Source organism: Nestor notabilis, unplaced genomic scaffold, assembly GCF_000696875.1.
Source record: "Nestor notabilis isolate BGI_N333 unplaced genomic scaffold, ASM69687v1 scaffold33344, whole genome shotgun sequence".
Taxonomy (NCBI): Eukaryota; Metazoa; Chordata; class Aves; order Psittaciformes; family Psittacidae; genus Nestor; species Nestor notabilis.
Window position 1 is genome coordinate 1 of NW_009927505.1, and position 15,276 is coordinate 15,276.

The 15,276-nt window shown below is 38.8% G+C and overlaps 1 protein-coding gene across 1 annotated transcript; it reads left to right on the plus strand.

The window, feature by feature from the left end:
• Nucleotides 1–315: 315 nt before the first annotated feature.
• LOC104400045 (long-chain-fatty-acid--CoA ligase 1-like) lies at nucleotides 316–14,841 on the plus strand (the record flags this gene model as incomplete). The annotated part of the gene is made up of 12 exons (XM_010014085.1): nucleotides 316–389; nucleotides 1,343–1,420; nucleotides 3,709–3,843; nucleotides 5,472–5,606; nucleotides 6,363–6,458; nucleotides 7,445–7,517; nucleotides 8,198–8,286; nucleotides 11,547–11,663; nucleotides 12,021–12,164; nucleotides 12,741–12,842; nucleotides 12,919–12,990; nucleotides 13,199–14,841. Coding segments are annotated over 12 exons (1,256 nt in total), but the record flags the coding sequence as incomplete, so codon positions are not given.
• Nucleotides 14,842–15,276: the final 435 nt, after the last annotated feature.

Here is a 15,276-nt window from a genome sequence, read left to right on the forward strand (position 1 = left end):
GGGTGACATGATTTAGTGCAAGGCGTCCCTGCCCATGTCGGGGGGGCTGGAACTAGATGATCTTAAGGTCCTTTCCAACCCAAACCATTCTATGATTCTGTGAAATTTGAGGAGTTCAGTGCAAACTTAACTGTTACCAGCTATTTTTGAAAGTTGTTAGCAAGTTCTCTGCCTTTGTTAAATTGATATACAAAGAAAGATCTTCATCTCAAAGAAAGGACTGATTTATTCACACACTCTTAATTTTAACCTCTGCTTGGTAACCTAAAGGATCTAAAAATTTGACTGTTGCATCCTGATGTGCTTCTTCCTTAGGAAACCCCAAAGGAGCTATGATCACTCATGAAAACATAGTCAGCAATGCTTCAGCTTTTGTGAAAACTACAGAGGTAAACTGCAAAGGTTAACATTGTGGATTTGCAGGAGGGAAAAATCTCATGAGTAAAACCAACACTGTAATCTCATTAACTTTTGGTCTTTTTCGTAAAATTCAAGTGAAATTGTATCTTGACAGCACTCTGCCTATGCTAGGTCAGAAGTTTAATGTTTACTGGTTTCTTCTGTCAGCATCAAGAACTTGACAGATTTACAATTTGCTCTGATCCAAGTAAAATGTTAAAGAACCTCATGTGAAAGCTCTGTATCAGAGGGTTTGTGTAGGGGCTAACCTTTTCCACTAAGAATGGGAGAAGCTATAATGTATTTTAACCCTCTGAAATGCTTAAAGTCCTTGCATAAATGAGCAAGCAGCATTGCTATTTTTACTTGATACAGTGTTAACTTCTAGTTTACGGTAGACTATTAAAGTTCATCTGCAGGGTAGCTAAGAAGATGGTTCTAACGCATACAGATGTAATTAAAAATGCAGTTGCACTTAATTTAAATACAATACATACAGAATTGTCTTTAAGCAACTGGTCTCACAATTAAGTCATGTAAGTACTTTTGATATCAACCCTATGGTAAATTGGATTAACGAGCTTTCTGATCTAAGATATCAGTGTGTATTTTTTTTCTACTTTAACCTTTCTGTCCCCGTCTCCCCCCACAATGTATATAACTTCCTGTGGTCTCTGTCAGAATTTGTTTCTACTTATAATAATACGAGTAAGTTGTAATAATCTGCTTACTGTATTCAACTCTATAAGGTTACTGTTTCTGCAATGTGTTTACTCATGTTACAAGTCATTGCTGTAGTATTTTTGATGAAAGACAATGCAGCTTCATTACAAACAAAACTTGAAGCCAGGGCTGTCCTTTAGACACTAGGTTTCATTGTTGTGTTTAACTTGAGCAAAATAGAGAATCAATAAGAATGAAATTTCATTTGCTAACCTTTCAGAAAACATTTTTACCTTCCTCTGATGATGTTCTGATATCATTCCTGCCCTTGGCTCACATGTTTGAGAGAATTGTTGAGGTAAGCATTCGTTTGTCGTACTGAAGTATTGAAAAGCTTACTTTCCATACAGAATGCATGTCTCTCGAATCCCAGTGTTACACACTATTCCTTTTTGACTCCTGCTCATGTGTATGAAAGCTTGAGGTAAGGTTCAGGAAAGAATATCATAAACAATATCCAGTAAGTACCAGACAATTAGGTTTCCTGCTGAACATTAACCTTAGAGCTAGGGTTAATAAACTGGTTTACTAGAACATGAGGCAATCTCAAAAGAATTCCCTCTAATATAATCAGTGCCCTATTAAAAATCCATGCATTTTAGTCTACAGACACTACAAATTTATTTATAGTGTGGCATCCTGCTTGCTTACACAGAACTAATTTTATGTTGGTTAAACTTATCATTGCTTCCAAGAAACCTCAATAAAGAGGAAGGGATTTTGTTTCAGTGGAGTTCTCTTCTAGGAAATGAAAATTACTTTTAATGCTATTCAATGACAGACTTTGAAATTCTCTTGGATAGCTTGTTTTACCATGTAGCAAAACCTGGGGCTTCATTTCTGAGGATAAGGGAGCTCAGGTTGTCTGAATACTGTCAGTCAGAAGGATCTCTGAGCCCACAGTTAGGTGGTATGCATTAGTGAAAGGATGCAATTTCCTTGAACTTCTTATATACAGTAGAGGCACAGGTATTTAATTACTGTACCTACTGAAGTTGAATTAACACCTCTCCCTTAGGCGAGACTGCAAATATGTATATTGAATGTAGTTATTTCCCAATTTATGTAGTGAAATAAACAGCTTCTGTGCAAGTGTGGAAAAGGCACATGGACCCAGAAATTGTCCTGTGATTTCAGTTAAGAAACCTGAGCTTTCTACCACGTGTGTATGTATGCACATGTAAAAGTGTGTGTGTGTGTAAGTTATGAAGATTGGGAATAGTGTTACTGAGGAGTACAGGTGCCTTTTAGACTTTTAGCCTCTTTTTCTGCTGGTAACCTGGATACCAGTTATGCTTCAGTGTCTGTTTTACTGATGCCTTGCACCAGAAGGTAAAAGCTGTAGGTAACAGCTCTGGTCTTGATGATACAGTAGAAATAGGATGGGAATCTGTGTTCTAAAGGATAAAATGAGAAGGAAGTGTTTGGCTTTTGGTATTCCTCTGCTGTATGAGGTCTTTACAAAGTAGGTGATTGCTTGTATATTTACATAAGGCAATCAAGCAAGAACACTTTTGGTAGGAAGGAGAAAAGATTTGTTACTGTTTGGGTAGATATGAACACAGGCTCTCTGAGAAGCAATCTTTAGAGTGATACCTCAGCCATAAAGCTGATGTTAGCAGATTTTTGGCTTCCTTAGAATATTAGAGGGTCAGTGAACTCAACAGGACAAATGCAGTTGCTGCTTAGTCCCTCTGGACTGATGCACTTGCTGCTTTTTAGCAGATGGTGGCAAAGTGCTGGTGAAGGGGGAAAACTGACACTTTAGTATGTCTTGTGCAGAAAAGAAGAGAACGGATGATGGGGAATGAAGGAAGCGTAAGAAATAAAACCAAGTAGGTATAGATAAACACAGGAGGAACAGAGGTTTTGTTAAAAAGAAAAAATGAAATCCAAACAAAATAGGAGAAAAAGGGGGTGTATAGGTGCGGGGGGTGGAGCTTCTAGACTTTCAACAGAATATAGAATAAAACAGGATGAAGTCTGCCTTTCTTGGGGTAGGTCTGAAGTAATGCAGAAATAAGCAGTGGCTCTGCTTGAATCTTCTAAATACCATCTTGATCGCCTAACAACAAATTCGCTGCTCACATCAGTTCCATGAAACAGGAAGAAAAACCAGAGTGCAAGAGAATGGAAATCAAGTAGCATAAGGCAAAAATCCCTGATGGATTTGTAAATAGCATGTGCTTCACATGCAGAAATGCAGAGTTTCTTAGTTTATAGCAGGGAACAAATGGAGGTCTAATATCTCTACATAAGCTTGTTAAATATTTAGAAAAGAGAAGTTCTGCTTTTTGATCTTTGGTACCTCCAAGTCACTGGCATTACCTTATTTGGCCAACTGCCCTTTTTAGATAGGGGATTTTGTGCTGCATTTTATTCTGTCAAAGTGTTTAGCCTGTGTACACCAGGCATATCTTGGTCTTTCTAGTCCCATCCTATAATCTGAGAATGCTGCAGAACTGGTCCAGAAGCTGGGAAGATTTAAGGTGGATCCCACGCAGTCTGCTCTGCATAGGTGTTATACATATACAGCTAGAACATGTTATATATCCTGTGTTTTCAGTGTTTACTTTTTTCTAACAGTGTGTGATTCTGTGCCATGGAGCTCGGATAGGATTCTTTCAAGGGGATATCAGACTACTTATGGATGACCTAAAAACACTGCAGCCAACTGTATTTCCTGTAGTACCAAGGCTGTTGAACAGAATGTTTGATAAGGTAAGTCTACAGGTATGAGTCTAGACGCGTGCAGGGCTTTAAGAGACTTCATGAAGGTTTGTGCTGCCAGAGTAGGAGTAACTGTTGTGCTCTGGAATGTTAAATCGGTATGCTAACCCATTTGTGCATCTCTTTCTAAAAGAGGGCTGAAAGTACAGGGAGTAGTACCTGATGTAGTAAAATATTTTTATGCAGTAAATACTAGTGTTGAAGAGTCCAACTAGGGGACTTGTATCCCTCTAGCTTGATTAATGATGTCCTGGTTTGCTCTGAGCAAGTTATTTAAGTCCAGTCTTCTACATGAACATGAGGCTTAGCATCCGCATGCCACACTTTTAGCATCTGACTCATGGAGTGGAATTTGCACACCAAGGTCAGGTGTTTGCCTCTTTGCATAGATGCATGCAAGTTTCCTACACAGCAACCACTGTGTTCTAGCAGGGAGAGCTATAAACCAGCCAGTTGGCAGTGCTAGGGAGGGGGTGTGTCAGCAGCCCCAGACTCTCCTGTGCCTGCCCTTTGGCTGCTCAGGGTCACCTGAGGTGGGAATTCAGAAGCAGGTACTTCTTCTGGACTTAAGATTTTAAAATCACCCGTTTGCATATGGATGACTGACTCTTCTTAGGATACAGTCAGAGCAGTTGAAAAATATAACAAGAAGCCCAGTGACTGCTAAAGAAATTGCAGAGCTTGCCTATGCTGTCTTAGCCAGGAAAGTGTTCTAATCATGAGACTAGAGGAACAGCAAGTAATATAAGGTTATGTTTGGCCACAGGAACAAATAGTGCAACTTTGATCCATTTGGAGGGGAGGAAATCCTGAGACCAGCCTGTAGTGCTTAAAATATAGTCACTCATTCTGCTCTCGCGTTCTTGTACTGGAATTTTAGAAGCAGAGGCAAAGCTTGGGACACTCTTCTCCTTTCACGATGTCCTCTTGCTTAACTCTGGTGACCTGAGGCTTTCACATTTCTATGGCACTGTTTCAACCTCACCTAGTCTTGCAGTAACATAGCATGTGAAGTCAACAAGTGGGAGATTGGCATGGTGGGGGTGCCATAATGCTGAAGAGCTTTTGGGTCTTTCTTTTTCCAAGTGAATATCCTAATCTGTGGTCTGTTTGAGTCTGCTCTTTGACTTCCTGAGAATACATAGAAGGAGCCTTTGAAAAGTGATCTAGAAAGTGAGTTTATACATGCAAGACAGACCTCCTTCTGGTATTTCTGAAGGAACCTGCATCTCCTCAGAAACCCTTGTTACTTTATTACGGTGGTGTGCTTTTCAGAATATGCTGAGGATTACAATTATTTTGAGTGTTAATCATTGTAGAATAGAAAAGGAAAACATCCGTTTCATTCATTTAAATGAAGAAACTATATATTGAAACAGCATCGCACATTTTGATGGGACGCAAGAATTGGTTAAGTGCTAACTGGTGAGCATCTCTGAGCTGAGGTAGAGGCCAAGATCAAGATCCACAAGCATTTCTTACTAGAATTAAGATACCTCCCAATACAGGTTGTTTAATTTACTTGGTTTTCACTGTTGAGAATCTCTAAGCATGCTTCTGTAAGAGAAAGGGAATGGTATTTTGTGAGGCTTCTAACCACAGATCATCTTTCTTAATAGATTTTTGGACAGGCAGATACTACAATAAAGAGGTGGATGCTGGATTTTGCTTCCAAGAGGAAAGAAGCAGAACTCAAAAGTGGTATAGTTAGAAATAACAGTTTCTGGGACAAAGTCATCTTCCGCAAAATACAGGTAGGCTTGAAAGCCTCTGAATTTAAGTTTGTAGCTGTTGAGTTTCATATGAATAGTTACAATCTGGTATGACTTTCATCACTAACTGGCTACTCCAAATAAAAATCAAAGCTGTCTCTTTTATTATTTTTTTATTTTTATTTCCAACTTTGCTTTTTCAAGCCCCTTTGTTCTAATAGTATCAGCTAACTGTGTTAGGTGAGTTGCTCTGAAACAGTGTGGTGCTTCTCTCTCTTACTACTTTGAAAGCAATTGCTGTCCTTCTGAAGGTGGAATGCTAAATGTGACAGGGCCACCTGTAGCCCCTACTGCCTCCTCACTGTTGGTTACTAGTAAGTTACACCTGCTATTTTATCTGGCACTCACTTGCTATGGCCTTAACTTTGGTTGTACAACATGCCCTGTGCTGCTTTTTATAGCATTCAGGATGTATAGAAGCTGATACAAGATAGTTAAAAATAACGCTGTTGCTGTAAGGCCACAACTTAAGCTCTTCAGGCTTTTGACAGTCTGCATTGCAGTGACACCATAAGCGCAGTCTTTGTAGATACTGTATGTTTAAGACACTGTTTCTTCCAGCCATTTATGCAATTAAAACACTGCAAGAAAGACAGCTTGCAATAGGAGACTTAACTTTAATCTCTTAACACTTGTGGGTGGCACTGTAGGTGAATAGTGGCTGAGGGTGGGAAGGAAAAAGACTTTGGAAATCTCTAAAATGCTTTTGGTGTCCACAGTATCTTTTATCTGTTGTAGGCAAGTTTGGGAGGAAGAGTAAGGCTGATGATTACAGGAGCAGCACCAGTATCTGCAAGTGTACTGACCTTCCTGAGAACAGCTCTTGGCTGTCAGGTGAGTTTCCTGGCCTTAATCCTAAGCCATAAATATTTTAATACCCAATTCCAGCTATGATGTTAGAGCATTTCAAGTAGTCTGATTATATGGATAACTCTTACTGGCATTCTTCTTACAGACTACAAAAGTGTGTACTCCTTTTCAGAGTTTCTCTGTCCCCTGAGATTTATGTATGCATCCCAAAGTCCTTATTATAGCTGAAGTAACCAGCTAAACTGTATTAAGGGAAAGATCTGGGTGGGTGGGTGGGGGCACTCCTATAAACAATAATAAATGTTCCTGGATTAAATTCCTGGGGCTTTCCTCACTTACAGAAGCATTCATAACTACTGTAGAGAATCGAATCAATGTGATGATACTGTAGTGTTCTTGCTTTGAAGATGAGACTGGGGAGAATCAGATTGCACACATTACATTTATCTTCAGAACATCTTCAAAGTGTATGCTTTTTGAGGTAAAACCTGTGTAACAGTGGCACAGCATGGAACAAATGTGTTGAAATTTAAAGTATTGAAAGTGCTCTAAAATGTGAGGCTTCTGTGACTTCTTGAAGTTAATCGGTAGTGTGCAGGTGTAGCAATGCATTCTGCACAGAAAAGGGAAGCCTGTGTTCTCTTTAACTGTAGAGCTGTGATGGGCATAGGGATTCTGTTCCTGGCTGTCTTGGACAAACCTGTTGTTAAATGATGTGAATAAAGTCATTGCTAGTACCATTATTCTTTATTTTTTCCTCTTTCTCCCTCTGTTTTGTGTTTTCGTCTCTACAGATGTCATATCATGTGAAGCTTTGAGTACCTATTGGAACTGAATGTGGAATATTAGCACTTAAAATTATGTATTGTGATAAAACTCTATTTCTTCCTAGAAAATGCTGGGGGTTTTGCTGAACTCAAATTTAACAGCTAGGGTAAAGCAAAATATTAATTTCACTTTAATAAACTGCTTGTTGAAAAGTATCTTAATCTTTTGGTTTCCTGTCCTAGTTCTATGAAGGTTATGGACAGACTGAATGCACAGCTGGATGCTCACTGTCAGTGCCTGGTGACTGGACAGCAGGTATGGTATTCAACAGTCTGCCTGTCAAATTTCAGGATGCTATTAAAGGTCCCTAATGGCATTACTCTCCAGCATAAAACTCATAAAACATAAGATTCTAGTTTCCTTCAAGTGAAGTAAAGTTTTGATGGGATCCCTTGAAGTTCCTACCCCTGAATGGCTAGGAGTGTTCAGTAATCCAAACTTTTAATAGGCTCTGTCCTTGTAAGTTGAAGTGGATTTAGGAGATGGGAGGTCATAGTATCAACCCTTGTCATTTTTACAGAACAGAAATCTGCTGTGTATAAACACATTGCTGGAAACTTAAATGGCATTTTTGGTGTTGGAACAAACAGTCTGCATTTGTCAGCTGTTATTTCACTTAGGGAGCTAGAGATATAAGTTTGATAATTGAAACTATAGTGAGACTTCTGCTATTTAAATGTGTCCATAAAGTGAGGATCCTGATTATAAGAAAAAAATCCTGAGTACATGGTGCAACTTTTAACATTCTAGGGATATCTGAGAATTTAATGTTTCAGTCCCAGCAAAACTAAGCTATTACTGTCCTGGTACTGATGTAGTGCATTATCAGAAATCAGTTTTCTATCTTTTTTACTTTAGCATGTAATGAGCTTGTTGTTTTAAGAACCTGACTTAACAAGCGGCTCAGGCTATTGAAGTGTTGCTTTGCCTAACAGGGCATGTTGGAGCACCCATGCCATGCAATATCATCAAGCTTGTTGATGTACAGGAAATGAACTACTCGGCTGCCAAAGGAGAGGGTGAGGTAAGTAATTTCAAAAGGTCAATATGAGCTTCTTATGAAATCTTGGAAAACGTTTTTTCTTCCTGAAATAACTCACTGAGTTTAGTGCAAGTGCTAAACAAGGCCTGCTACCTAAAATCAAAAATGCCTGTGTGCAATGTCAGCCAATAATTCACAGAAGCAAAACAGGAAATGGTGTACTGGGAGAAAAAGCTTACTGTGGGATAACAGGCTACTATGTATTTATGATTGTATGGCTAACATGCCATTTTCCAGCTGTGGGATAGCTGAGAAGCTACCTATCTCAGTGCATTTACCCTCCAGTAAAATGCTAGCAGAAGGGTTCCTCCCCCTTTCTCTCCCCCTGCCACTGTCGAGTGCTAGGGAACATGCTGATGCATGTAGCTTGTTACCCAGCTTGTGATGTGTGAGCTGAGGTAATCTGAAGTGGCTGGAACACCACTAGGAGAAATGGAGCTAAAATGTCATGAAGGCTGCTAATGATTTGTGACAACTGCCTGCACATTCTTTTTTTCTGCAGCCTGCACAAGTTGAACATGTATGTCTTCAAATTGCACTTTGAGGACTCAGCTTTTGTGTGTAATGCTATATGCTGTCTCTTTCAATATTTTTTCCCAAGTAAAAAATATACAGCTTGAACTTTGTGTATCTACTTTGAACAGATGTCCAGGCAGTAATTTATTTTCCCCAAGCCCTGAAAGCAAATTAACTGTGGTGTCCTTTATATGCTTTTGAGAGGCCTTGGGGGCAGTTGAGGAGCGAGAAAGGAATAAATAAAAAGTAGCTTAAGCAAGTAACAAATTTGTGACTGTGAACAATCTGTAATCGTAATTTGTTCTGGTTGTAATTTGTATGAGACTAGAGGCAAGTCATTAGGCTTTAATTCCCAGAAATACTTAAGGGTTTAGTTGCACTTGGTGGTGGGAAAATGTGGGCAAGTGGAGAGCAATGTCAGGATTCTTTCCTGTACTGCATATGACCCCATGTTTACTATTCCGTGATTCTATGTTTAGTCATTTTTTTGGTTTTTTTTGTTGGTTTTTTTGCTTCACTTTAAATGTGCTTCTAAAGCTTGGTCTGCTTGAGGAACTGATTGTAAATTCTTATAATGCAAAACAGTTGAGTAGTTTTTAAAAAAGACCCAAAACCTTCAAAAATTTTGTTTGCACTTACCTTGCAAGCTTGCTGTTTCCAAAGGAATTACTTTGGACTTGAATAAATATGGTAGCACCTTAATGTATCAGGTACCATCCTAGTCTTTCAGTCTTAACTTCCTCAGTGTGAGCTATTCTGAATTTGACAAACTAAGTCTAACTTGTTTCACAGAACTGAAGCCCATAGCTATGGAATTGGCTCCCATTATCTTTTGCCTAAAGTAGATCTTCCTCCTCGGTCTCTCGCTGTCTGCTCTTCAGTTGGATTAGGCACTCCTAGTTTTCCTTTCTGAGAGTAATCTTTCAATATTCTCCATTCTGTCAGCCTTGCTTTTTGCTTTTGCCAGTTATCCATGTTCAAGAAAGATAAATTTGTGAATAGAATCATATATCCTCACATGCAGATGAGGTCTTATTGCCAGTTAGTGGCATACAGATAATGGTTTGCTGTCTCAACTGGGAAAAGCTGTCACCGAGTGCCATCGTGTGATTGTAGGAGCTGTGAAAAAAATTAAACATTTGGTCAGTCACCCCTTACTTGACTGGGACATAGAGATCTCCTCTACTCATATCCTTCCAGATAAGCTCTGTTTTATAGCAGAAATGACTTGGTTCTTAAAACATGATCTTGGTTTAGTCCCAAGTTCAGTACTGTCTCTACAAGGTCATCAGAACCCTCGCTAATACTCTGATTGCCCTCCTATTGACATCTCTGTTCATTGTATTGTAGTTCACCAGTGTGCCTATATTTTTGGTGCTTACCTCAACATAAAATACTTCGGATTTTCTTGGGAGTTTTATCAAGAATTTATTTCTTCTATGAACTATGTAATTTCTCCTTCTGTTCTGAGAACTGATATTAGTGCCTGAAGATTCTTTAATCAGTTCCTTGCCCACTTCATAATTGTACTAATCCCCTGGACTAATAGTTGTCTTGTATCTTATCCACCCCTATTGATATTATCCAGTTAAACTTAAAATGGGATTTCTCTATTCCATTCTTTTAGATTTGTTCTTGAGTCCTGATATTACTGCTCAGACCAGACCCTTCTAGCTGTCTTCCATCATGCCAAGCTGGTGTGATGGTTTGAATCATTTGCTGCTTTTCAGGACTGCTGTAGAGCTTCTGGGATTTTGGACTCTTGATTCCCAAACAGTTGTGTGCAGTGGGCATCTTTAAGTTTTGCTTCAGCCTTGTTTATCTTGCTTATCTCTCTACTCATTTCTAAGGAGGTATTTTTATAGTCCTGCAGATCCTTAAATCTGTCCTATGTCCTACTCTCTCCACCAAAGAAAGTTTACACAACCTTGGCTGCTACATTGAGAAGAAAATACTTGGATCTGGGATAATCTCTGGGTACCTCAGGCTCTACTCAGTGTTCCTGACTAGTTGCTTTACTTCTGTGTTCTCTTACTGACAAATGCTCACTTTACGAATTGTTTTAATTTAGCTTGTAAGGTCTAACCTGATTCACTGGCAACCTCTTCACTTATAAACCTTTAATCTTGTTGGTTTCTTTTCATACCTTGTAAGCACACTTTTTGATCCTAATAATGCCCATGCCTCCAGAGAAGCTGTTCTTGGTATACAAATCCAGGCAAAGTTCAATTTAAAGGAACTGCAGTTTCCCATTATATAGAAGTCTTGTGTGTTCTAAGGTATCAACTGGTTTACTTTTGCACAACAAACATGTAATTTGCTTGACATGCATTTTTTTTATCACTAGTTTTATCACAATGCCACTGCTGTTTACCAAAGCTGAAACAAGCATGCTGTCAGGCTGAGGGGTAATATTTCTGGTTTCAGCAGAATTTCTTCAGATAAATGAAAATTTCCTCTGATAAATTCAGATTATACAAATAGCAGGTAGGAACACTGCTGCTAGACTGAAAGAGAAGAGATGCTTCTAATAGCTTATTATATTTCATAACATTTTCCATTGGTAGGTCTTCAAAAATCATGAGCAGGAATTTCTGTACTAATGAATAAACTTCATCTTATCTTTTTAGCAGGGGTTATTTAGAACCACTGGAGAAAGCGCTCATTGAAGTAGTGTTTGCTAATCTCCCTTCATAGTACATACACTAATAAATGGCTGTTTTCAGGTGTGTGTAAAAGGGACAAATGTATTTCGTGGCTATTTGAAAGATCCAGAAAAAACAGCAGAAGCTCTGGACAAAGATGGATGGCTTCATACAGGAGATATTGGGAAATGGCTACCAGTAAGTTTAACTTATAGAGCTAAAATGTATTTCTATAGTTATGAGCAGTAATTTGACAAAACAGAAAATACTTGGCATTGAACACAATGAATTAGGTGAAAGACAACTAATTTTAGGAGGAGGATAATTACTGTTCCTAGATAAATTTGTGTGCCTAGAATTGAGAAGGTATTAGCAGTGCCAATCCTGAGGCTTTCCCTAGTTTAGGTTAGCTGATGCAGACTCTGTTTACTTCTAACATCAGTTTGACAGTGCTCTGGCACTATTTTGCTGTATTAGTGTGGCATGCTTAAGCTGTGTAGATTGGTGTTTTCACTTGAAGTGCCTCCTCTGAGTGGAAGTTATTTCTGTCAACAGAATGGTACATTGAAGATCATTGACCGGAAAAAACACATATTTAAACTAGCCCAGGGAGAGTACATAGCACCAGAGAAAATAGAAAATGTGTATCTGAGATGTGAAGCACTTGCTCAGGTGTTCGTATATGGAGAGAGCTTACAGGTAAGTATTCTTTAGCTAACTTTAAAAATAAATGCAAGAAAAGACTGCAGAAGAGTCTTCTTTTCCTCCCTACCCTACCCCAAACTTTAGACCAAGACCTTAAATTTTTTTTAACATTACACATTTTGGTTCTTTTGACACGTTTTTGTACTTTTGGCTCCAGCAGTTATATACCATGTTTCTGGATTTAGTTTCAGACAGGTAGTAAAGCTGGATTAATTTGAATACTAATAACTGTATGGAAGTTGCTAACAATGTGCAGGGGAAGGAGAAAAAAACAAAACCTCACACCACAAAAGGGGTGGAAAAACCCCACCACCACCACCAAAAAAACCTCACCTAAATCCAAGATGTCCAGGCTTTTACAAGTGTAAACTGAAATGTGGCTCTTAACAAGAGTGACTCTCTTAAATACAAATTCTGAGCTGCACTCCCATGATAAGTTGCAGAAAGCTGCTGGCTATACAGCAGAGTCGGAAATGCTGTCTAAAACCTAACACTACCTAGTGTGAAATGTGTAGGAACTAAAGTGTTGACTTCAAAAGGAGAAATGCTTGACAAAAATTCTTTTTTTAGGCCTTCTTGGTAGCCATTGTGGTACCTGATCCTGAGACTTTGCGCAACTGGGCCAAGAAAAAGGGATTTGAAGGCTCATATGAAGAGTTATGCAAAAACAAGGTGAGTCATATCTAACTACAGTTAGCTGTTCTGCACCACCTTTTTCAAGCTACACAATGTATTCCTGTATCCACAGGAGCTTAAAAACTATGTTTTGGAAGACATGGTGAGGATTGGGAAAGAATCTGGTTTGAAGTCATTCGAACAGGTAAGATGCTTGTGAGCATGATTCTATGAATCAAACACCGAATTCTTTAAACTTCTCAACACCAGTATAACCTGGCTTTCCAGAAACTGCTTTTAATTTGCATCTGGAAAAAATCAAAAGTGATGGGCTTTATGATGTCTGGGTAATTGTTTAATAGCCTTGTCTATTCCAAGGAATGCAGCTTGGCTAGTAACTGTTTACTTTCCAGGTCAAAGACATTGCCATGCACAATGAAATGTTTTCTATTGAAAACGGCCTGCTGACACCAACACTGAAGGCGAAGAGACCAGAACTGCGGAAATATTTCCAGTCACAGATAGATGAACTCTATGCCAATGCCAAAATGTAACTGACAATGGAATGAGGGAAGTGGCACATGTCTGATGTCTACTGTTGGCCTTCGTATCTGTAATTTGACTACAGCAAACATAGGGAAGGAAACTGTGCAATCACTAACTTGTACAAAAATGGGTACTTGCCATAGGAACACTGAAGAAATGGAACACTGCCTTACTGTCAAGTTGTGTTGCATACTGTTTTTATGGTGACCTACAATTTCCAAAAAGAGCCTTAACTATAAATGGTAACTATATCTAAGTTATTTAAGACTTCCTTGGCCAAAAATGGGACTCTCCTTCACCAAGGAGCTAAGGTTTTCTTATTGCCAGCATGTTTGCTGTCTGCAGTGTATTTTGCAGTTGTCAATTCCACAAAGGATTTGGCAGGTTTGAAAACGCCTCTAAGTATCTTGCATCCTCAGAAGGATTACTTAATCTGTTCAAAAAGAAAAAGACAAAACCCCCAACCATTAAAAACACAAACCTTACAGGTGTATAGCTGGTATCGCATCTAGCATTAGTTCTAATGTTAACTGGGGCAAAATATCTGAGGGGGTTTTTTGTCCCTTCTGTATCTGCAGCCAGTTCTGAGATCCACTTTATAAGGTAGAGTCAGAACTCCACAAAAAGGAGGTTGATGAATACAAGCTCCTCAGAGTAAGTCCTCATATGGTGGTTCTGCACTGAAAGTGTGGATGCAGTTAATTCAGCATGTGTAGCCTTTGCTGCATGAAAGCAATTCCAGAGTGGTGCCAGCCTGGTGATTGAACAGATCCTAACTCTGGCAAGAACACTAGAGACCTAAAACCAAAACCATTCAGGAGGCTGGCTATGCTAACAGTCAGGTAAACTGCACCTGTACTAGCCACTCATTTCCCTGTAATGAGCGTGTATTTAAAATGCATTTTAAAAATGTGCCAGGTCCTCTGTAAGCAGAAAAGCTTCTGACATAACCTCTGTTTTCTGTGCTTTATGTATGAGCCACTGAGTATTCTTCACTCAATAGCAAAATAGATCAGGTAGAATGTTTTTGCCTGATGCTTTGCAGCAGTTGGAAGTATTTATGTATGCCAACAGAACTGTGTGTTGGCACAGGATAGGTATTTGTTCAGGGATAAAAACCTAATTCCCAGATAAATTACAAAATAACTAGTTTTTGTTTGAGAAATCAGCAGAAATAAGCCTTATTACAGCAGAAGTCTTTTACTATCCTTAACAGAGTTGGTTTTGCATTAGCATTCATTGCTGTTTTCAAAAACATGGATATATGTAAAATACAAGCACAACAAGGTTTGCACTAAGATTTGTGTGTGATTGTAATGCACTACTCTGTAGCATAATTTCATACATGTGTGCAATTAAGGTACACAAATCAAAGTCAACTGTTAGAGCAGTAGTTTGTTACATTGGAATTCAAATGTTTGCTTAGTGTTGGCTATTTCTATGTTTTATAAAACCAAAACAATTTTCAAAACCAATGAAGGAAACCAAAATAAATATTTCTGCATTTCAACTTGGTGAAGTCTTTGTTTATCAAGGAAAGATGCTGCTAACATCCCAGGTGTCATTTGGTAACTGACGAGCTGTAAAACTCCACTGTTAGAAATGTACTGAACAGAGGACAAATGCTGGGTGTTGACACTTTACTTTGGAATGTAACTTTCTGCTTTGGTCTGATACTTGTGTAGGCTTTTGGCCAGTATCTGTAAGCAAGGGATGCTGTTGTATGCAACTTGCTCCATCAGGATTCCTAACAACAACAAAAGCCCTTTGCCTTCCGTATGGCTTCTGACAGTTTAGTGTTTTTATCATCCTCAAAAACAACTTCTGAATGAACTGTGGAGTTTTCTGAAATTCTTGTGCTGCTTTTGGGTGGTATTGGTTGTCCTCCCTGTGTTGTCATCATTCTTCCCCTTATAGTGTGTGTCTGGCTTTAATCAAGACTATG